Here is a 23,327-nt window from a genome sequence, read left to right as displayed (position 1 = left end):
TTTATCGCTGCAGTTATAACACATACAGGCGGTAGTTGTTGTTGTTGTTGTTGTTGTTGAAGCCTTTCAGACTTCAGAGTCGATTGGGCAATGTGGGTTGCTTTGTAATTTTTCAAAACATAGAGACCTCTCTGATAATAATTTGAACAGAGCAGTTACCCGGAAGAGGGGAGGGGAGGAAGAAAATTAAATAACCGAAGTAGAAAGAAGAGTAAAATGCTATTTTGGTACTCAAATTTTAACATTTGTGCAATTTTCGTACTTAAATTCTGGATGAAAGCAAATTTAGTACCTAGTATTACAATGTGTAAGTACATTTGGTACACTTGACAAATTTTTTCGAACTTCAACGGAAAAAAAATCACATGCCATTATGTGCCCAATAATCAATTTTAAAAATTTTTTAAAAAAAATTGCATACCTAGTGGCCTACTTAAGGACCAATAGAATATAAGTCACTCGTTTAAGAATAAAATAACTTATTCTAAGAAAATATCAATTTGAGCTAATTATAAACGCCCAGAAATCCCCCTCTTCAAAAAAAATTTTTTTTTTTTGAGACCCTTATTTCAATCCAGTCTTTATGGATTTAACCATGACATTGTTCAAAAAAAGTTATGAAATTTAGTTACACATAAATACCTTGAAACAATTTGAGAATCCTTTAATGAAGCATAACCGTAAAAACCTTTTTACAATTTCGTAGCCGGGCACATGATTTTTTCAGTACGAATTCGAAAATATGTGTCAGGAGAACCCAATATGCTTAGAAGAGAAATTGTAATGTTGGTACCAAGTTTACTGTCAGCTAAAGTTTAGGTGCCAGAATTGCTAAAGGGTCAAAGTTTGTGTACCATTTGCATTTTACTTTTCTAGTCTAGAATGTTAGAATTGTAGAAGGCAAGCAGTGGGGAAGTAGTCGTGAATTGGGTGGCGGAAAAGGTCAGACTTCCACGTCGCCGTCGTCTTTGCCAATACCAAACAGACATACAATTCCGAAAACTGTACTTCCTCTTCTTCTTCTTACTTCTTAGCTCTTACATTGGCCGTCCGGTTTCCCCATCATAAAAAATTACGAGAAATAAGATAGCGTAATGATAAGATATTATCGAATCAAAAGCTAATTTACGACTATAATAATTAACAACATGATAGCGGTGAGATTATTAATTCCAAAACTATCGTCCTCTTCCTCCTCCTGCTTCATCGTCAAGAACAACCCCACCAGAACAAAATATTATGGTTTCTTTTCTAACCATCAAATACTTGCCTTCTTAAGTTACCCAATCACAAGTAGTAGCGCTCGGAGTCGGACTCGGACAAGGATTACTGGTCTATCTTCTTGTACATCACCAGGTCATCTCACCCCGGCACTCCTATCTCACTCCCTTGTTATATGTTAAAAAAAAAAAAAACAGAGATAATTTCGGGTCAAAGTTTTGAAGTCCGTTAATCATTGTATGATATCAGGGAAATTCAGCCAAGGTACCACCAGGTTAGGAAGCTACTGCTTGAAGAACAACACCACCAGAATCAGATCGTTATCATCAATGAATACCACGTCAGCTTTGGAGGTTTCCTCGTCATTGCCGCCGGACAAGCTGGACAGGATTTTAGCTGGGAAAGACGATGACCATGACGGTGTCATTGTCCAACTCACCGATCAGCCCTTGGACCCCTCTCTCTTTACTTCTTTGCTCCATGCATCCCTTTCCCACTGGAAATTGCAGGTCAACTCCCATCCATTGTATTTTTTGTCCTTTTTTGAACTATTATTCTCGAAGCTACGAACCTTTACAATCGTCAGGTATCTGTTTTTTTTTTTTTTTTTGCATTTAAAGAATCATTTTCTAGATGCCATGTTGGCTGTTTTTTTTTTCTTCTTTCCAACCACCCTTCATGCTTATATGTCTTGCCACTACAATCTCAAAGCTTCAATCGTTTGCTTTTTGTTTCTCTTGAACCATTTTCTTGGTCGTGGTAATTTCGTCTTTGTAAGTTCCCTGGGCAATTTGTGATGTAGCAAAAGGTTCAAGATTGGATTCAAAATGGGTCAGAGCACATTTTCTGATTGAGAACAAGGCAATTACATAGGTGATACTCTCCTTTGGTCGTGGGGGTTGGTTTAGGCTTATCTTATTCGTTGATGTACTTGATTACTGGCCTTTTCTGATTAGACACATAATCTTCAAGTACATCTTCTGCAAGGATGGTATCAATACTTGTAACCCAACTTCCCATTGTTCCACTTGGTCTCATCCACTAGTGTTCCCTTTGGTGCTAAGGAAATAATCTTTTCATCTTTTCACCTATGCGAGGGGCTATTCCCCTGCTTTTAAGCAACTTCTGTAATTTTTCTACAACTTCTCATTGTACTGTATATTTATTGTTAACAGGTTATCATCTTTGCAGGGTAAGAAGGGTGTTTGGATCAAATTGCCTATTGAGCTTGCTAATCTTGTTGAACCTGCAGTCAAGGTTAGTTTGTTGCCATTGTCAATGTTTTGTATATCTGGTTAGTAGAACAAGCGAGCCTTCATTATGGTGTTATAGATCCAAAATTTCTCAATGATGGAGAGATTTTGTCATTCCCATATCGCTTTTCAGGCAGGATTTTATTTCCACCATGCAGAACCAAAGTATTTGATGCTTGTCCATTGGCTTCCTAGTACTACAAATACTATCCCAGCAAATGCCTCGCACCGGGTTGGCATCGGTGCATTTGTCATGAATGAGAAGAATGAGGTACATATTTATACATTATTCACGTTCGCTTAATCTATTCTCTATTGCATGCACAGGTGCATCTATTACAGCTGTATTGTCCAGGCATTCCATAGTTTCTTTATTTATTTCACAATTTACAGCTGGTATTTAGGATAATCAGCATTGAAGTATTATCTCTACTTCAATAAAACTTCATTTTGTGCCGAATGCATAATGTATGCCAATGTATCTACACATGCAAATCATGTACAGGTATAGTTTACTTGTATAAGCACATGTATGAGCAGAGGTGCTTCTGCAGGTAAAGAGATGCTACTCAGTTCATTAGTTGTTAGCTTACTCGGTGGGCATTTTCTTGTAGTGATCTTCCAGCTTCCGCTCTGGAATTGTGTTTAGAAGCTTTTGCTTCATGAGCCCTCAGCCCTCATACCGCAGAAAATAACGCTAGAAACTAACCCAAATTAAGCTGTAATCATGGATCTTAAAATATTTTTCTGCAACATGCATCTTTCCTCCAAAATAGAGAATGTTATAAAGTTCTGAATAAATGCTCAGAGATGGCATTTTTGCCTTGGTTGCTTCTGTTACTCACTGCTAATCTCCAAGAACTAAGCTATGAAAGGCGCATCGTCTTGAGATTTTGGTGTTGCAGGAATATGGGAAATTGAATCTAGCATCACTCTGGTAAAAATGATCGTGCTTGTCACTGTCCAAAGTTGTATGTCATTTTCTGATTTTCATTTTTTCCTTTGGGGACTCTATGTCAACCTTTTTCTTCTTTGTTGTCTCTGTGATGGTTTGAAGAAATATTGATTTTTGAGGGGTTTAGGGCTGAGAATTGGGAGAGTGCCTTGCATATCATTTACTGATAATGTTGGTGACTTCTCTAAGTGAAATAATCAGCATGTTTTGTAGGATAACTTTGGAATTTAGTTTTCCGGACCTTGTGCATATTTGATTGCAATATTCAGTTTGCAAATTCTTGTTTAGGTGTTGGTTGTCCAAGAGAAGAGTGGAAGATTTCGTGGAACAGGCATCTGGAAATTCCCTACAGGAGTTGTAGATGAGGTATGTGGAGCTGGTAAGTTTGATATTGTAATTGTGCAACGTAGAGAGATATTGATAATACTAACAATGATCATGATCATGAAAATTGAACTCATCAAAAATTTAATACCAACAATGAAAGGTTTGCTTTTGGCATTTTCCACGCTCATTAAATCTTCTTATTTACTCAGGGGGAAGATATAAGTGCTGCGGCAGTTAGAGAAGTTAAAGAAGAGACAGGTGTAAGTGATTGTTTCTGACTTTATTTGATTAAGTAATGCCAACGTTTTCATTGTACATTTGATTTGATATTGATATTCTTTTTGTACTATTTTTTTCTCCGGCTGTAGGTCGATGCAAAGTTTGTGGAGATACTGGCGTTTAGGTATATGTGTTTGCACAGTCCTTTTATCTCCATTTATGCATTGTGAATCTGTTCGTTACATCTACTCTAGCTTGAATCTTATCTCTTTTGCCATGACTACTGAACTTGTCTCAGGTACATTGTTAATTTTGTTTTGGATAAGATGAAGGCTTATATTAAAGCCACTATAAACTGATGGAAGCACTAGTGATATTTTAATGAAATATAGTTTGCATGCTTGGGCCAAATTACACATATTTTTGGGTTTGCACTTGACATGTTGCTGCTGTGCCATGTTTAATAAATAGAATACAGTGTTCAGCTCTGCAACCATGCTCGTACACCATAGCTAACCACTTAACTTGGGATTTTGTGTCCACTTAATTTTCAGACAGAGCCACAAGTCATTCTTTGACAAGTCAGACTTGTTCTTTGTGTGCATGCTGCGGCCTCTTTCCTTTGAGATTCAACTGCAGGAAACAGAGATAGAGGCAGCCCAGGTATGCTAGATGAAGTTTTTGAGAAATAATGAAGTCATCCTTGCTAGTTTTGGATGTTAAAGGAGAATCAAAGAAATCTGACAACATTGCGGATCTGGTTGAGTGAGGTTCTTGTGGGAATATCCTGATAGTTAATACGAAATGACAATTTATGTTCCTCGAACTTCCCAGTTCTTTGTAGGCAATTGTCAATTTGCAGGTGTCTGAGTGAAAGACACTCGAACTTGTCATATTCTCCCGAGTTATCTCAGCACCGATAAAGTGATAATTAATTGTTGTGCTGGATTACTTTGCTCAACAGTGGATGCCGTTTCAAGAATACGCAGCTCAGCCATTTGTGCAGAAGCACCAGCTTTTCAAGGACATTTCAGATGTATGTTTAGCAAAGAAGGATGGGCAATATGCTGGATTTACCCCGGTGCCTGCAGAGACATCTCTCTCGGCGAAGAAGACGCATCTATACTTAAACAAGCACGGCCTTAATTATGAATGAGTTATGATGATTCCAAGTACATGGTTCAAAATTTTCATTTTTAGGCGTCGTACGATGCCACGATGGCTTTCATTGATTCTATTTCTTTCTTAGTCCGGCTTTCCATGGGGAAGGTCGGGTCCTGTTTTAGAACAATTTGTTCCATTGGGGGACGGAAAAATGGCTTCCTTACCTAAGATATTTCAGTTGTACATGGCTTCAACGTCATCTGTGCGCAGATTTACGTTACATGTTCTTGTACCTTCCTGTTTTTCGTTTTGGTGATATTGCTTTAGTTGGCGGAGTAAAAAAAAAAAAAAAATTCAATTCATCCCTACATAAGGTGTATGGGCTAAGCCAGAAAGGGGAGAAACAACACAGAAATGAAGTAACTCCTCTCCTGATTCTTCCATGCTCATTAAGGCCACCACCATAATGGCTTGATGTTATAATAAGAACATAATTTCAACAGAGTTTATCTACAAAAAAAAAGAAAAAAAAAGTGACTAAATATCATGACATATCTGAGCAAGCCATAAATACAAACATTAAAATTCTTAAAACTAGGAAGGTAGGTCATTATTTAGTTCCCATTTATCGCATAAACTAGTGAATGTTTTTAGAATTCTTAAAATTTAAAAAAGTAGGTCATTATTTAGTTTGTATCTATCGTACAAACCCAAAGTCTTTTAGAGTAGGGTTTTTTGGTCCGATATTTACTGGAAGTTTCCTATAATATAAGATTAGCAATACCATGATATGGTAGCAGTAGATGCCCTAAAATCTAAGCATGATGCACCACGAAATATCTGTCCTTCATGTTACGTTTAAGAGCTCAAATTAAGCTCGATGGTTGACTCCTTGGTGGAAAATCTCCAAACGTACCAAGCCTAATCTTTCTGAGCAGTCTTTAGAATAAGATGCTGACTTAGTTGGTCCAACTCCACCCAAATCCGATGTGCTGTGCAAGGAAGCACTTTCTTTCTTCGCTGAAATTAATTGGCCAGAAAGTTAAAACTTTTGACATGCATTTTGATTCTTTTTTTTTTTTTTTTGTAGTGAGTAAAAGTTGATGAACTCTTTTTTTTCTTTCTTTTTAATCATATTTATTACTTGTTCTACAATACACATCTGTAAGTTGATCAACCTGGGAAGGGAACGTGCACGGAACAAGTAATTAGTAAAGTAAGTAAGAATTGAAAGAATAAATTAGGAGTAGAAAAGGGAGATATTTATTGTGGATGGGGGTGATATGGGATCGTTGGGGGCAGGCTTGACGAATTCACTCGTCAGAGACACGGATGATTGTCAGCCAACGCCATTGGAATTGGAAGCCCTTTTCGTTTTTAGCCTCTAGACTTCGTGCGTAATAAAAGTGGGCTTTTCTTGCCCATAAAACGATACCCAAGTCGACAAGATTAGGCTACCAACCTTACAGTTAACCTTCCATTTCCAACTCCCATCTTCTTCCTCATTTCCCACCATACCCTCTTCATTTCTCTACAACTCCAGCTTTGACACACACACACACACACACACACCTTGTGTGCTACACCTTCTATGTGACCAATCTACCCTTCCATCCACATTGCTAATTAATTTAATTAGCAATCTAAATTCCTTGCTAGTAGTTTAGAAAACGCCTTCCTTCCACCACTTCAACGCGATTTAATTTAAGATTAGCTTGCCCTTTTATAAATTTAAGTAGTCGTTGAATCCTCTTAGCAAATCTAAATCAGCGGCTAATTCTAAACGTTTTTTGTTTCCTTTTCTTCTACTTTAATTTACACTAGTTAGCAATAAATGGAAACTTTTACCCTCCATGCCAAAGCAGCATGCATATAATAAGAAAAATGTACTCGATTTGTGGAGTTATGTTTGTTGCGTGATTTACTTGGTGGTCACGTGGGAATCAAACTTTCAAACAAATTGTTAAAATTCTTATCAAAATAATAATGAAAGATTGATCCAGCAGTGAAATACGCCATCTATTCTTTCATTATTTTCACAAGAAAATTACTCAAATTCTTGATCGATCTATCAGATTTTCCCCCCTGTAATTATGTTACTTAAAATAGCAGCAACTCAAAGTTTTTGGTCTAGTTAACAGAGACTGGCTAGTTGAACATGTTAGCTCTAGAAGATGTCATGTAACGGACACTTAATTTGCCTGCAGGTGTACGTAATAAATACACTAACTATTGAGTACTCTTCTCCCAAAAAAGTGATACTCAGCAATAACAATTCTTTAAAGCACATAGTAGTGTATGTAAAAGATCCAAGCCCCTCTTATAGTTATACTGTGAAATGAAAAATAGAGGAAAGTTTGTGACGACCCCACCTCCCCCTAAGGCGTACCAAAGGGTTCGGCGGACCGCCTGCCCAGCTCTCGCCAGGACTCACTCACTATCTCTATCGAGTACAAGTCAAAAATCAAACAACTAGTCTATGCTAGACTTTACATATCTCGCACCTCGCTCGTACCCCTGAAAGGAAAACAAATGGAGTGGAATGAGCTAAAAGCCCAGTGAGGTTCCAAATAGCAAATTGACCATTATTTATAAGTACGAGTTTTCGATATAGCAAAGTAACGAGCATAAAGTTCATAAAGTGTTCATAAATGTGAACAGTAACACGTCAAGTAGCAATCTTAAAATGAGCAAATGTAGAAGTTTTTCAAAAGAAACAATAATCCAATAAACAATAAGTATTCCAAAGCATAAGGATACGGATGGCTCTCAGGAGCCAAATTCCCCTTTGCATTACCAGAAGCTTGATCACGTAGTAGTTGACACTCCGTCAACTTTCAAGTGAGTAACTAATCCAGTAGAACACCACTTACACGACTCTCCGTCCACCATTCACACCCCCTACTGGGCCCAAAATCCTCAATAAACACGGGTGGTAATACTCGAGTATACCGATTAGTCGAGGAGATATCACTCCACTCGACAATACAAGAGACCCAGGGTTCGTTACCCAATCGACCAAGCCCTTGCCGGCTCGACTAGAGTAACTCGCCACAGGGTTTCTGGAATTCCAGGAAGTGCGCGCATCATAATCAAGTATATCAAGTCAATTGCAACAATAAACAAGTATATCACGTAAGGGCAAGTGCGATAAAGTACACTCTTGCCCTTACAATTCACGTATATAACATGTAATCAGATTGGTCACGTATCAAGTTCAAGTATCAAGTTCAATTCGGTATTTGAAAGCACTCACCAAAAGATATAGTGCCTTTACTGGTCACTTTCAGGTTATACTCCGGTTCGGAGTCCAAATCTGCGATAAAACTCAGTTTGAGAACTTTGAAACATGACTAAGATTCACAACTTAGACGTTTCGTTCAATAAAAATCAAGAGATTGAAATTCACTCGGATAGTAGTCGTGAAACACTTGCTCGCTTTTTAAACGATAAAACTTTGTAACATTTATACTTGAAATTGTCTTGCGAGTTGAAGTACAAGGAAAACATACTTCGAGCAATCATTATTTCATTTCTCAAGGGTACAAGTTCGGCCAAGTCCTTACTTACATACCTCGAAACAAGAAGACTCAAGTACCCTAGATGGTTCAAGTACTATTCATATCAATTCGACCCAAGTCGCAAGTGTATTTATATAGTCCTCGAGCGTAAATTTGGGCAGCATGCCCTTTGTGTTTACCTAATTTTCCAGCCATTTAGGCTTCATTATTTTTCTTCAACAACAGCCCAACAACATACATATCAGCAATTTATGTCAAGAGCCGTTCCATAGGCTCACAATATCATAACAACAAGAATCGCATCAAGTACAAGTGCAGAAACGCAATGTAGTTCAAGACAGATTTGACGTACAAATGCGGTAATACCATACCTGAGGCTACGCTTATCGGATTAAAATGAAACCTATGCCGTTTCGAAGCTAAGACACAGAGCTACAACATTCATGAAGGTCACTTAGTCCATTTCCTAATGTAACTTAGTCAAAATCTCAGATTACTAAACCAGAAACCAATTCACCGGCAGTTTAAACGCATTATGCTGTAACGGACCTAACTCAGTGTACACAAGTCCGAATCAGGTTTTCTTTGAGGCATTTTAAAGCTACTTCAGAACACTACAACTTTTATGTTTTGGCCCAGAGCTAAATCAGAATGGATCCTGGTCAAAAATCGTGTTAAACTGGACTGAACTGAAGAAACAGACTGCTGGGAAATTCTTAAAATAGTAGGGGTATTTTGGACTTTTCACGTTCTGCGTTGCTCCGATTGAGCTGAAATTTTGCAGGTAACTATAAAATACCATTCTCTACAACTTTCATGTTTTATGCCAAGCCAAATTCGGCCTCTAACATGGTGCAACAAAAACGGGCAGAATAGGATGAAAATTTCCAGAAATCTGAAATCTTTTGGTTTCAATTGAACTTTCTTCAATTCCTTGTTCCAATCACTACCAAGCCCCTTGTATAATCTTATATACAACATATACTAACTATACAACAAGTTTAGGCAGAAATTAATCAAACTCTAACTTACATATTTCATCCAACAATCACCACAACAACTTGCATCACTTGTAATCAAACCCAAAACATGGACTATTTAACATCTTAAACAAGAATAAAAGGATCAAAGCCATAGATCAGATTTTATACCTCAAAAAGAAGGCTTGCAAGAGTGATCCTCCACTATTTCTTGAAATTTTTGGTTCTCTTAGCTTCCCAAGCTTCCAAACTTACGATCAATCGGTTTAGAATTTTTGTTTCTCACTTGGATGGTGTAAATCAAGAAGAAAATGGTTGTTTCTTGCTCTCCCTTTTCTCTCTCTCTTGCTCGGCTGTGAAGGTGCAGAAATGAGGAAGAAAGGCTGCTAATATGGTGTTAATAAGACAAGAGGATTAGGACTAATTGTGACCACAAGTTGGCCTAACACTTGGCTCAATTTCAACCACTCAAATTTTCTCTTTCCTTGTTTTTTCTTTGCCTTAAATTTCGGCCAATAGGAGAGCTAAGAGGGGGAAGATATTTTTCTCCATTAGTGATAAACTTGTATGGCAAGAAAGTGGTAGTCAAGTGGTGCGTTCAATCGGTAGTGCGCGGGACCCGCCGGTTCGCGCCGTTTTTCTTAAAAACACACGTACTAGGATTTTTACTTCCTATTTACTAACCTTATATTATTGTTCCTAATCACATATTAATTCTCACTCAAAAGTCACTTTTAATCACCAAATTGATCCTTGGTCAGTACCGAAAATTCATCCGGCGAAAAATCGCGAAAACCCTAATTTTGCTCAAATCTTGAAACCGAAGTGTAAAACCCTATTTCCAGGTTCATCTGCACTTATTGTTGAACAATTGGGTAGTAGGGCCTTAATAAATAATAATTTTCAAATAAAAGGAAATTTTTAAGAAAACGTGAGGAATTTACAATTTCAATAATTAACATTAGAATCTCTAGTAAAATATGAAAGATTTAAGAAACCGTTTAGTCACAAGTAAACTAGGGTTTTTGATTAAACATTAGGGTTTCTAGTCGTTTAAAACAAAATAAGGTTTTAAATCAAACCCGAAGAAATATACTTTAATATTTTCTTCACAAACAACCTCCTAATATTCGGGATGTTACAATCTCCCCTCCTTAAAAGAATTTCGCCCTCGAAATTCCAACGGGTACTAAGAGTCCTTTAAAGTCAGTCAGGTACTAGAAATCACTCCAATCCCTTATATATGACCTTATCATTTAGTAAAGAGCTAAGAGATAACCAAATAGAACATGCAAAAAAAAGGCTCAATTCGCATAACTAGCCCTAAGTTGAAACAAAAGTCTCAGATATTCGAAAAATTTAAAACATGGCTTAGCCTCAAGTCGAAAATTTTACCCCTGGCGGTGCTTGGAAACACAACAGGCAAAGCCACACAAATACGAATAAGTTCAAAAGCAAGGTCAAAGCAGGGTTCAAACATATAAGTTCAAAAGTAGATTCAATTACTTCAAGTTCAAGAAGCACGGGTACAAATAAGAACTCACTCGACTAGCCTATACCCAGCAATTGACATTCTCAAACAGTCGCCGAATTCAAATCCTCATATAGGTCATATTACTCATGTGTAAAAATCAAATCAGGTCCATTACATGTACGTAAGAGCACACTCACCAAAACAAGTTCAAGTCCCAAATGAGCTCATCTTAGTCTGTCTCAGACAGTTCAAGTATTGCAAACCCCTTTGATCAGTCCAATAACAAGGTTAAATGTTAGAATCATCCACGCGTTAACCTTTCCATCAAAACTCACCTCAAGTGCAATCAAGATACAGACCCTTATTCTAACGCTCTTCACTATATGATACCCAAGTACAAGAATCCACAATAAGACAATTCACAACTCGAGCCGGCCGGTCCCAAGAGCAAATCATCCATATTAGAGATTCCCACCTGGCATAACTAACTAATGTCTCCAACAATAGACAATCGTTCCACACTTAACAAGTCAATTCCCACAGTCCGAGAACCTTCTCCCGGCACGAGCTCAAAAGGAGCTCTGATACCATCTGTGACGACCCCACCTCCCCCTAAGGCGTACCAAAGGGTTCGGCGGACCGCCTGCCCAGCTCTCGCCAGGACTCACTCACTATCTCTATCGAGTACAAGTCAAAAATCAAACAACTAGTCTATGCTAGACTTTACATATCTCGCACCTCGCTCGTACCCCTGAAAGGAAAACAAATGGAGTGGAATGAGCTAAAAGCCCAGTGAGGTTCCAAATAGCAAATTGACCATTATTTATAAGTACGAGTTTTCGATATAGCAAAGTAACGAGCATAAAGTTCATAAAGTGTTCATAAATGTGAACAGTAACACGTCAAGTAGCAATCTTAAAATGAGCAAATGTAGAAGTTTTTCAAAAGAAACAATAATCCAATAAACAATAAGTATTCCAAAGCATAAGGATACGGATGGCTCTCAGGAGCCAAATTCCCCTTTGCATTACCAGAAGCTTGATCACGTAGTAGTTGACACTCCGTCAACTTTCAAGTGAGTAACTAATCCAGTAGAACACCACTTACACGACTCTCCGTCCACCATTCACACCCCCTACTGGGCCCAAAATCCTCAATAAACACGGGTGGTAATACTCGAGTATACCGATTAGTCGAGGAGATATCACTCCACTCGACAATACAAGAGACCCAGGGTTCGTTACCCAATCGACCAAGCCCTTGCCGGCTCGACTAGAGTAACTCGCCACAGGGTTTCTGGAATTCCAGGAAGTGCGCGCATCATAATCAAGTATATCAAGTCAATTGCAACAATAAACAAGTATATCACGTAAGGGCAAGTGCGATAAAGTACACTCTTGCCCTTACAATTCACGTATATAACATGTAATCAGATTGGTCACGTATCAAGTTCAAGTATCAAGTTCAATTCGGTATTTGAAAGCACTCACCAAAAGATATAGTGCCTTTACTGGTCACTTTCAGGTTATACTCCGGTTCGGAGTCCAAATCTGCGATAAAACTCAGTTTGAGAACTTTGAAACATGACTAAGATTCACAACTTAGACGTTTCGTTCAATAAAAATCAAGAGATTGAAATTCACTCGGATAGTAGTCGTGAAACACTTGCTCGCTTTTTAAACGATAAAACTTTGTAACATTTATACTTGAAATTGTCGTGCGAGTTGAAGTACAAGGAAAACATACTTCGAGCAATCATTATTTCATTTCTCAAGGGTACAAGTTCGGCCAAGTCCTTACTTACATACCTCGAAACAAGAAGACTCAAGTACCCTAGATGGTTCAAGTACTATTCATATCAATTCGACCCAAGTCGCAAGTGTATTTATATAGTCCTCGAGCGTAAATTTGGGCAGCATGCCCTTTGTGTTTACCTAATTTTCCAGCCATTTAGGCTTCATTATTTTTCTTCAACAACAGCCCAACAACATACATATCAGCAATTTATGTCAAGAGCCGTTCCATAGGCTCACAATATCATAACAACAAGAATCGCATCAAGTACAAGTGCAGAAACGCAATGTAGTTCAAGACAGATTTGACGTACAAATGCGGTAATACCATACCTGAGGCTACGCTTATCGGATTAAAACGAAACCTATGCCGTTTCGAAGCTAAGACACAGAGCTACAACATTCATGAAGGTCACTTAGTCCATTTCCTAATGTAACTTAGTCAAAATCTCAGATTACTAAACCAGAAACCAATTCACCGGCAGTTTAAACGCATTATGCTGTAACGGACCTAACTCAGTGTACACAAGTCCGAATCAGGTTTTCTTTGAGGCATTTTAAAGCTACTTCAGAACACTACAACTTTTATGTTTTGGCCCAGAGCTAAATCAGAATGGATCCTGGTCAAAAATCGTGTTAAACTGGACTGAACTGAAGAAACAGACTGCTGGGAAATTCTTAAAATAGTAGGGGTATTTTGGACTTTTCACGTTCTGCGTTGCTCCGATTGAGCTGAAATTTTGCAGGTAACTATAAAATACCATTCTCTACAACTTTCATGTTTTATACCAAGCCAAATTCGGCCTCTAACATGGTGCAACAAAAACGGGCAGAATAGGATGAAAATTTCCAGAAATCTGAAATCTTTTGGTTTCAATTGAACTTTCTTCAATTCCTTGTTCCAATCACTACCAAGCCCCTTGTATAATCTTATATACAACATATACTAACTATACAACAAGTTTAGGCAGAAATTAATCAAACTCTAACTTACATATTTCATCCAACAATCACCACAACAACTTGCATCACTTGTAATCAAACCCAAAACATGGACTATTTAACATCTTAAACAAGAATAAAAGGATCAAAGCCATAGATCAGATTTTATACCTCAAAAAGAAGGCTTGCAAGAGTGATCCTCCACTATTTCTTGAAATTTTTGGTTCTCTTAGCTTCCCAAGCTTGCAAACTTACGATCAATCGGTTTAGAATTTTTGTTTCTCACTTGGATGGTGTAAATCAAGAAGAAAATGGTTGTTTCTTGCTCTCCCTTTTCTCTCTCTCTTGCTCGGCTGTGAAGGTGCAGAAATGAGGAAGAAAGGCTGCTAATATGGTGTTAATAAGACAAGAGGATTAGGACTAATTGTGACCACAAGTTGGCCTAACACTTGGCTCAATTTCAACCACTCAAATTTTCTCTTTCCTTGTTTTTTCTTTGCCTTAAATTTCGGCCAATAGGAGAGCTAAGAGGGGGAAGATATTTTTCTCCATTAGTGATAAACTTGTATGGCAAGAAAGTGGTAGTCAAGTGGTGCGTTCAATCGGTAGTGCGCGGGACCCGCCGGTTCGCGCCGTTTTTCTTAAAAACACACGTACTAGGATTTTTACTTCCTATTTACTAACCTTATATTATTGTTCTTAATCACATATTAATTCTCACTCAAAAGTCACTTTTAATCACCAAATTGATCCTTGGTCAGTACCGAAAATTCATCCGGCGAAAAATCGCGAAAACCCTAATTTTGCTCAAATCTTGAAACCGAAGTGTAAAACCCTATTTCCAGGTTCATCTGCACTTATTGTTGAACAATTGGGTAGTAGGGCCTTAATAAATAATAATTTTCAAATAAAAGGAAATTTTTAAGAAAACGTGAGGAATTTACAATTTCAATAATTAACATTAGAATCTCTAGTAAAATATGAAAGATTTAAGAAACCGTTTAGTCACAAGTAAACTAGGGTTTTTGATTAAACATTAGGGTTTCTAGTCGTTTAAAACAAAATAAGGTTTTAAATCAAACCCGAAGAAATATACTTTAATATTTTCTTCACAAACAACCTCCTAATATTCGGGATGTTACAAAGTTGACTAGGGTGAAAATAGTAAATAAGCAAATGAAAAGGGCATGTGAACCATGCAACGGCTCTCTATAAATAAGCCCAAGAGGAGATCGAGGGGATGGGAGGGTAGCTTTTCATTGTCTCTTCAGTCCATCTTTGCGTTGATACAAAGTTTAGGAGCAATACAAAGAAGATGACGAGCCATTTTCGCGGCAGTGACACGATCATGATCATGGCTTTCTTGGCTTTCCTCCTCTTTCTTGAAATTCCGGTGATGGCCGGCGGATCGGAGGACACGACAATAGATAATCCCATCGCGGAGCTGTCCACCAGAGAGGAGTTGGTGCATATGGCTGGTTACGGAGAAGAGAAGCTGTCCACGGTTACCATCAGCGGCAAGCTCCTCTGTCATGCCTGTGCGGATATCCATGATCATCATCATCAGGCTAACCAGTTGGACCAACCACTTCCCGCACCAGCTCCCGTCTCAGGTTTTGTACCAAAAAATGAGTTATTTGAATCTTCATAAACAAGCACTTACGTTTTTATAAAATGAAATATCCTGGGTTCTTTCTGGATTATCATACAACCGAATTGAATCATGCACCACTATACATGTGTACATGCATCTTTTTCCCCTTTAACATGATCAGATAAAATTAGTGGAATAATTACACTATTGAAACGTAGATATGGTTTTCTGTAAAATAATAATACATTAACCAGCATTGATATGCATGCTGACAGCAGCAGACTGGTTTTGTTGCATAGCTTCACATTCATATTGTCCGCCGGCCAAGACGACGCCTTTGCCTGCCCGGCCTTGATTCGTCGTACATTCGCATATTGTTGTTTCAAGTTCGCATGAGCAACGATTTTCTTTCTTTTTCTTTTTCTTTTGAATGTTTATTTTATTTTTCAGACATCTATCTATTAATTGCCAAGCAACTCAAGCGTCGGTTAAGCGTTGGCTCGTTAGGATTGGCAAATTTAATACTACTACTTGCGTTTATAAATACGGTGAACAATCAATAACTTGCCTTAATTAATACTAGTAATGGTTAATGGATGCATGTAATTAATAGCACCATTTGTGTCGTCCTTGTGAGTCCTATTTTGCAGTAGCAATAAGCTTCTCAAGTTACTAATCCCCTTTAATATTTGTTATATTTAATCTCGGTCAATAAACTCAATATTTACTACTAGTATCTGTTTTGGAGCAGATCAGAAAAGAAAACAAGTGAATCCTCCTTAATATACATTTTTCTTTCTTTAGGGGATCCATAATACGTGTGAGAATCTGAGTGTCATATATGCATATGGCATCAAAGTAGAACATGATTATGCTTATGGATCAAGTGTTTAGATCCCCGTTGTCAAGATTCAATAACTCAACTACTGGCCTCCTCTCCCAACCACAAACAACAACAGCAACAACAGAAGAAAAAGAAAAAAAAAAAAAGGGGGGGGGGGTCAATAACTCAAACTAAGTTGTTCGAAACCCCTCAAACAAGTAATGTCGTGTTGCTATGTACCCAAAACTGACAAACCCTGGTTGAAACGCTTTTTTTTTCTCTTTAGAAATGACGTATTAACTAGATTCATATTTTCAGAAATGGTAAAATACATGATCTCTCATGAAGCCCCAATCTTTGTGGATCACTTTTGTCTATATGCTGAAGGAAATTTAGGAGCAATTGTTGTTGGATTTCAGCAGATTTCTCGTTTGACGGTTGAATATATAGTGTGCTCTGCCTCTCCGTCGATCTCATGGAAACTCAGCCCAAGCTTACTACTAGTTAACTTCTTTAGGTGCTCCTTCATCAATCCAATGCTAGTCTTCTTCTTCGAGATCACCACTAGATAGGGTTAGGGCTGTAAAGGGTCCTGACTGACAGAGACAGTAACGCTACTTGATCTTCATGCATGGAGCCCTAACAAGATTAGAGGATTCATCTTCAAAGCTTTAATTTCTGGACTGTAGCCTTCTCAGCGTGAAGCTAAGATGCCAGTCTTCTGTTTTGGATAGATCTGAATGGATTCACATAGTCTTTGCCGTGCTGCAGGTGCGTCCGTGGCAGTTTTCTGCGGTACTAGCTGGAAGTCAAGAAAATCTTGCGCACGAGGTACCACAGATGAATATGGAGACTTCCTCATCGATCTCCCTTCCCATCTCCATGCAATTCCGAATCTAGAAAAAGTATGTCTCGTTAGAGTCCTCCATCTATCAAAGAACTCCGACTGCCGTCCGGCTTTCACAGGAAAACACAGGGCTATAAGGCTGCTGTCCATTGAGGATGGTTCCCGTGCTTACACAGTGAAAACAATACATTTGACAACTAAACATTCAAAGTCATGCAGAAATGTTTCAAGGAACAGCAAAGACATGATACATGTCTACTACCAGGAGAAAGGAAACTAATAGACCTCAGCTTATCTTGATGGCGCTTCCTCAGTCACAACAAAGTTGCGGTTTTCAATATTTTCCCTTGTAACCATGTAAAGAAGTTGTTCGCAGGCGCCACATCAGGCACAGGCTTTACAACTGTGAGTGTGTGTGTGTGAGAGAGAGAGAGAGAGGTGTAAATCAGAATATTGTACAGTTAAGTGCCACGGAGACCTCTGCTTGGCGACTATACCTATCACCCTTTATTACTCAAACAATTAAATCTGTCCAAATTGAACTCGAATAAAAAGTATGCTGTGATATTCCACATACAAATCAGAAAAGACGCAACATAAACGAAAGCTAGGGGTTCTCTTTATATATAATTGGAAGGGTGGACGGCAGAAATTGAAAATAATCCATTTGAATTCCAAATAAACAGCGTTTAAAAGGCTCCATCACTAATATGTCTATGCCAAGAATGAAAAAGCATTGCTACATCCCACAAAATCAGGAGCCTTCTGCGTTTTGATGACCTGCTCCTGATGTTATATATTTAGCTACGTCTGCACAACATTTAAGTTTGCCTGCTTCTTCATCTGGTATCTCGACAGAAAATTCTTGCTCAAAAGCCATGACAAGTTCTACTCTGTCAAGACTGTCAAGGCTCAAGTCCTTCTGGAAGTCAGCAGTTTCAGTAACCTAACAATTAATGGAAGAACACATCAGTTTAAAATCCTTGCAACTAACCATTTCACTAATTCAACAGCGGTGCTGTATTTGAAATTGGAATGCTTAAGATTACTGACAGAAGGCAAGGAAAAAAAGAAGTTACACTGTAGGTTTTTCCAAATAATTTAACCCCCTGCAGGTGGCTTTCACTATGTGCACAACTGCATACCGAATCTAACACTAAGAGTGTCTCTTCCAGAAATCCCAAAGCTTAATTAATTTTGATCTAAACTTGACACCTATGGCCCAAACAAGTGAGATTTTGCCTAAATAATCATATACAGCTAATGGATTTGAAAAACCAAACAACAAATAGAGCTAAGAGCAGATCGGTAGCATTTCATCTTAGAGACAGATGTCTCAGCAGGCAGTGAAATCTTATCTAGTTAGACAATTCCGTCATTGCAAACTGTCAAAATTAAATTCCAATACTGATTCAATTGGTAAGGAACTCCAGTATTCCAGGCAATTCGTAACGGGGATGGTTCTTTTTCCTAGCCATCCGCTTTAGAAGTGGTGACTAGTCAGACCCTAACGTCTTATAAATTGACCCGCACCATCATCCCTTCTCTTCCATTTTGCATGCCCTACAAGGATCTAAAAAAGTATGAGAACCTTTTTTAGCCAGATCAGTCATTATGCTTGAATACTATAGCTCAATTACTTGGCCAAAATCTGTTCAGTGTGCATGCCATGCATGGCTTCGCTCTAAAACTCGACTGCATAAAAGTCAAACCATGACAAACAAGGGACCGGAATTTCATTTGTGAGATCTTAAAATGCTAATGTTAGGAAATAACTATATCAGCATTAGAAACAACCATTACTTTAATTACCACATAATCTCTTGTATAAAAATTAGGCAAATAAACTAGGAAAGCATTGAGTTAATCACCTTTGTAGCATCAACACTGGAAAACTTCTTAACCAGTGAAACCACTCGTTCCATTATTTGGTCATTGCTGGAACTGGAAGAGGTGCTGCATGCATGCAGTTGCATGCTGAGTCTGCTTAGTGCATTCACATCTCGAGCGAAAAACTGCTCCCTGATAGAAACCCTGATCCTCACATAACTCAAAATGGAAGCTCTCAGACTCTGCATATTTGAGCAACCTGGCATTCACTGAAACTTCAGACGCAGATAGTCTTCAGATCAAGCCAATTAACAAAGTTCAAACACACATGGACTCCTAAATCTTACTATAGTAGTAAGTAGCATAGCAGTAATTACCATGGACTCCACGATAATCTTTACTATAGTAGAAGTAGAGCACCCTTTTTTGTCTGATGGTGTTTCTCCCACATTAAGTTTGCCCTAAAACAAAACTGATTCTTTCTCCGAAGAAAAAGATAACAAAAAGGATTACCATTAACACGATAAGTAACACAAGTAGTTCACACAAAAACTAATCTTATGGATTCATCACATATACCCATAAAATATACCAGTAATGTCAGTTACCCTTAATGTTTATTTTCTGTCACTTAACACACTTCAACTGTTAGTTAAGGGATGCTGCAATCTCAAAGTGATGACAAGACTATTATCCCCCCACTCCTCCCACACACAATTGGTTTTTTGTTTTTTCCCCGACATGCTCCTCATTCTTCACACCAAGTCAGAATCAGATGAGAGAACCGATCGTAGGTTGAGATACTTTTCAACCAATCATCATAGATGTCAAAGCAGACCGTTTAGGATGCAGTAGATATCAATAATATTAAATCACCAAATTTCTCAATCTCAGACCATGCATGAAAAGGCAAAGGAAGTAAACCACTAAGCATCCAACATTTTTTCATGAGTCACGAAGATTTGCTTCAGCTGTTATAGGGTAAGCAGGGACCGTACAACAGCAGCCATTTCTTTAGCAGTTTTCCACTTGGACAGCCGACTTAGATGCTTTTTCATAGTACAAGTACTTGTACAAATGACCTCCAAAAACAATTGCCATGTCCTTGGGTCAAAGAGGAAAATGGTGTAATTGATGGGTTGTGCTGTGACTTTACCATCACAAGATCTTATGAATGGCAGCATGATATTAGTATTTAAAAATTATGCGATTACTGAAAGTATCTCTCCCATGGTTCTGAGATGACAAATCTATATTCTTCGAAGAATACTATATCAACTCTTCCCTTATCAGTTTCCTTTGAACACAAAGTGCAGGATTTGACTTCATACTTTTGTTCATTCCCTTGACCAGGCAAAGGGCACTCCATCATCCTGCTAGACCACTTCTTTCTATTCTTCAGTTAGCCCAGCACAGATCCCACAACCTAATTTTGTTGAGGGAGTAGGTAACGTATAATGAGATGCAAGGTTTTCTTATAAAAGAAAAAAGATGCAAACTACTGTTGCCCCTTTCACAAAATGATTGAAGACTAAACTACTCGTACTAGTAGTTTGCTAATATCAAGCAACTAACTGAAAGAAGACAAATAATTTTCCCAGCCAAATGCCAGAAAAGAACCCTTTTTGGAGTTCAGTAGCCTGCAATTACAATTAAATATCGCAGCATCATCGCATGTTAATCTGCTCTTACTGAGTGACACAGGAAACACGTGAACAAAAATCAACCGAGGCGAATAGCTTTCAAAACATCAAGGCTACGATAAAAAAAATCAAGAACTTTGCGCCATAACATTTCCAATAGACAGATATCCAACAAGCACAACCAAGAAACAGAGACAACGTGCACATCCTAAAACAATTTGGATAAGGAATTTCCTCGAACATCATCAAGAGTATAAGGTCTCAACTGGGGTCCTATTTAGGAAGACGGAAAAGTGAACAAGTAGAGGGAAATGAAAACTCAAATCTTGAAAACCATCATGATGTCCACATTAGACTCCTACTATACTGATAGACTGGTGGTAGAATATTTCAAGCCTTTCCAAACAAGTGAATGCAAATTGTTTGCAATTGTTCATAGAGAGTAATCAAATAGATAAGGAAAACGAAGGAGCAGCAATTCCGAAGCCAATTTCAGAGGGCAAAAGCAAAAAGAGGAGAAGGGAAGTGCCAGTGCAAAGCGTAAATAGCAAGACTGGAAATCAAAAATGGTGGAAAGGCAACAGACACCATCTGGAAAAAAAAAATATGTATATAGGAACATCCACCTGTAGTGTGCTGTTGAGGATGTATGTAGCCTAGTAGATGTTAGCTGTTTTGTCTCTGAGAAATCAGCGCAGTGTATTATGCCGCGAAGCCAAGATTTTGCACGTTCGCCGAATGAATGGCCTCGGGCCCATTTACGCGTTAACAAGTTTTACTACAACAGTCTTTTCCATTTTTTCCCTCCACTTCAAAAATAACTAGATGTGTTTTCTTTGAATATTGAGGAATATATATATATATACACACACCAAATGTTCCCAATCAATTAGGAAATCCAATTAACAAAAAAAAAAAAAAAAGGAAATCCAAGGCTTCCTTATTCACCCCAATTGTCTCCCCCATCAAAAGAAAAAAGAAAAAGCAAAACAAACAATAAAAAAGACAAGCACTCCAAATTTTAATTCATCCCTAAGAAATTTGATAGTTTAGAGGTCGTCCATCGCCTGTTATTAATGTAACTCTTCTTATATTAGAATTTTTTAAATACATGTCTCTTTTTTTAAAAAAAAAAAATTAACAAGATTTTAGTAATTGAGTTAACTAACATCGATAAAAGGCCAAATCAATGGAACCAGAGATCCAATGGAGCTATGGAACTACCTTTTTTTTTTTTTTTTTTTTGCCCCTTTTCGGGATATAGAATATACATATAAATATATATATATGTAGTAGTAGAGAGCGTACATTATTATTGAATTATGCGGGAGAAACTTGTGCGCTTTTGTACCGGGACCCTGTGCAAAATTGGGCATCGTATTCATTGAGGTCCCAAGAAAATGACTTCACCAAATTCTCTTCCTCTCCGCTACCATTTCCACTATTTTCTTGAAATAGACTTAAAACCCAACACTTGAACTTGAAAGCATCATCTGGGAGCCAAGAAATGACTACCACCCTCTCCTCCCAGCCAGCAATCAGCACCACATTCTCGTTCATTCCCTACCCCCCGGCCCCCTCTTCCTTCCCACTTTTTTTTTTTTTTTTCTCTTCTCTGAGGCTGCTTATTAGTAATACACTACACTACTGTTATGCTTATCAATGCAAACTTGACTTTTTTGATAAGCAAAGTCACAGCTGCTGCTTGCTGTCGCTCAAATTATTACTATTATATGTTACTGGTACAATTACTTAAAAAAGAGTAATAATGACATGCTTCGTTAGGACGGAGCCTACTCAAGAATCCTAGCAGAAGCCTGTATGTAAATCGGTAATAATGCAACTGAATCTGAATGAGTAGCGGTAATAATTAATATCGAAGAGGCTTGATTGCTTGCATTTAGGTTCTAGGATGCAACTAAGGCTTGATTGCTCCAAGAATGTAATCATCCTGCTTCCATTTTCCAATAAGCCTCCTTACAAAGTGCTATTCTGCTGTTGGTACAGCATGAAACATATGATGTGCTGAATACAGTGTGGTATTTTTGTTTCACCTAAAACACCCTAGCATTAATTCATTTTTTAACCAAAAAAAAAAACTTTTTTTTGAAAGAGTTTTAACAAAAAAAAAAAAAAAACTTGAGTCTTGTCAAAATTTCAGTGCTTATGGAGCACCCATTAGAACAAATTTTATATATATATATATAATTTGTCTATTACTAGATCGAATGATCATCGGACTTGTATCGAACGGAAGAAAAAGGCACAAATAACAATTTCTCAGAAAAGATGATTCTATAATTTTAGGTAGAATTGCAAAATTAGGCGAATTAAATTTCATTGTGTGTGAGTTTTTTGTAATTTCTTTTCTTGTTTGGCAACTTATAAATTGATTTGTACAATTGTTTGAACCTTGATAACAGGAGAATGTTTGGATAGTATAAATGTCTCAAATATTAATGTTTCGCTTGCATCAGAAACACATTTCTCAACCCACATTTTTATATTTCTAATTATTTTTTTATCTCACATACATCATATCACAAAAAGTGTTACAATAATTATTTCAAATAATACTTTCTTGATCCAAACAAACCCGTGTAATAAAAAAGAAAGGAAGAGTTACGCTGACTATTTTTTTACCGCAATCTCTTATTTACATTTACTTTTCCGATCCATTTAACACGGTCCTCCTTCTCTCGGGTAATACTTGGTTGATATGATGACATTAACCATCCTAATTAGATCCACGTATGATATGATATGATTGTACTTTAGCTGCACCACCCCCGCCCCCCATC

General features: G+C 37.8%; 3 protein-coding genes across 12 annotated transcripts; 2 read left to right on the top strand and 1 right to left on the bottom strand.

Moving 5' to 3' along the window:
• The first annotated feature begins 900 nt into the window (after positions 1 to 900).
• On the top strand, positions 901 to 5,359 carry LOC113707767 (nudix hydrolase 2-like). 2 transcript variants are annotated; one of them, XM_027230078.2, is made up of 9 exons: positions 901 to 1,356; positions 1,471 to 1,730; positions 2,413 to 2,478; positions 2,608 to 2,745; positions 3,718 to 3,795; positions 3,966 to 4,016; positions 4,125 to 4,159; positions 4,534 to 4,638; positions 4,940 to 5,162. In XM_027230078.2, exons 1-8 carry the CDS (start codon positions 1,149 to 1,151, stop codon positions 4,625 to 4,627), a joined length of 930 nt encoding a protein of 309 aa, XP_027085879.1. In that variant the 5' UTR covers positions 901 to 1,148; the 3' UTR covers positions 4,628 to 4,638; positions 4,940 to 5,162. The 2 variants fall into 2 exon arrangements, with proteins under 2 accessions (XP_027085879.1, XP_027085878.1); XM_027230077.2 differs by having other exon boundaries at positions 902 to 1,356; positions 4,530 to 4,638; positions 4,940 to 5,359.
• A 9,678-nt stretch (positions 5,360 to 15,037) lies between these two features.
• Positions 15,038 to 17,547, top strand: LOC140014303 (uncharacterized). The gene is made up of 2 exons (XM_072064895.1): positions 15,038 to 15,402; positions 16,978 to 17,547. Exons 1-2 carry the CDS (start codon positions 15,105 to 15,107, stop codon positions 17,331 to 17,333), a joined length of 654 nt encoding a protein of 217 aa, XP_071920996.1. The 5' UTR covers positions 15,038 to 15,104; the 3' UTR covers positions 17,334 to 17,547.
• Positions 17,548 to 17,650: 103 nt separating this feature from the next.
• Positions 17,651 to 21,342, bottom strand: LOC113707970 (acyl carrier protein 3, mitochondrial). Of its 9 annotated transcripts, none has more exons than XM_072064896.1 (4): positions 21,153 to 21,342; positions 19,261 to 20,309; positions 18,925 to 19,158; positions 17,651 to 17,999 (listed from the first exon to the last, which is right to left on the bottom strand). In XM_072064896.1, the coding sequence occupies exons 3-4, from the start codon at positions 19,147 to 19,149 to the stop codon at positions 17,808 to 17,810; spliced, it is 417 nt and encodes a 138-aa protein (XP_071920997.1). In that variant the 5' UTR covers positions 19,150 to 19,158; positions 19,261 to 20,309; positions 21,153 to 21,342; the 3' UTR covers positions 17,651 to 17,807. The 9 variants fall into 9 exon arrangements, with proteins under 9 accessions (XP_071920997.1, XP_027086185.2, XP_027086186.2 ...); XM_027230384.2 differs by having other exon boundaries at positions 19,261 to 19,361; XM_027230385.2 differs by having other exon boundaries at positions 19,261 to 19,355.
• Between the last annotated feature and the right edge of the window lie 1,985 nt (positions 21,343 to 23,327).

This window comes from Coffea arabica, chromosome 9c (assembly GCF_036785885.1).
Source record: "Coffea arabica cultivar ET-39 chromosome 9c, Coffea Arabica ET-39 HiFi, whole genome shotgun sequence".
In the NCBI taxonomy this organism is placed as follows: domain Eukaryota; kingdom Viridiplantae; phylum Streptophyta; class Magnoliopsida; order Gentianales; family Rubiaceae; genus Coffea; species Coffea arabica.
This window is presented reverse-complemented; position numbering and strand designations above follow the sequence as displayed.

Bases quoted from the DNA above. Each gene is read 5' to 3' on its own strand.
- LOC140014303 (XM_072064895.1), top strand. From the start codon at position 15,105: ATGACGAGCCATTTTCGCGGCAGTGACACGATCATGATCATGGCTTTC. The intron at 15,403-16,977 runs GTTTTGTACCAA...GCCGTGCTGCAG, and splicing joins CGCACCAGCTCCCGTCTCAG to GTGCGTCCGTGGCAGTTTTC.
- LOC113707970 (XM_072064896.1), bottom strand. From the start codon at position 19,149: ATGCCAGGTTGCTCAAATATGCAGAGTCTGAGAGCTTCCATTTTGAGT. The intron at 18,000-18,924 runs GTGATTAACTCA...ATTAATTGTTAG, and splicing joins CCAGTGTTGATGCTACAAAG to GTTACTGAAACTGCTGACTT.
- LOC113707767 (XM_027230077.2), top strand. From the start codon at position 1,149: ATGATAGCGGTGAGATTATTAATTCCAAAACTATCGTCCTCTTCCTCC. The intron at 2,479-2,607 runs GTTAGTTTGTTG...ATCGCTTTTCAG, and splicing joins TTGTTGAACCTGCAGTCAAG to GCAGGATTTTATTTCCACCA. The intron at 4,639-4,939 runs GTATGCTAGATG...TTTGCTCAACAG, and splicing joins CAGAGATAGAGGCAGCCCAG to TGGATGCCGTTTCAAGAATA.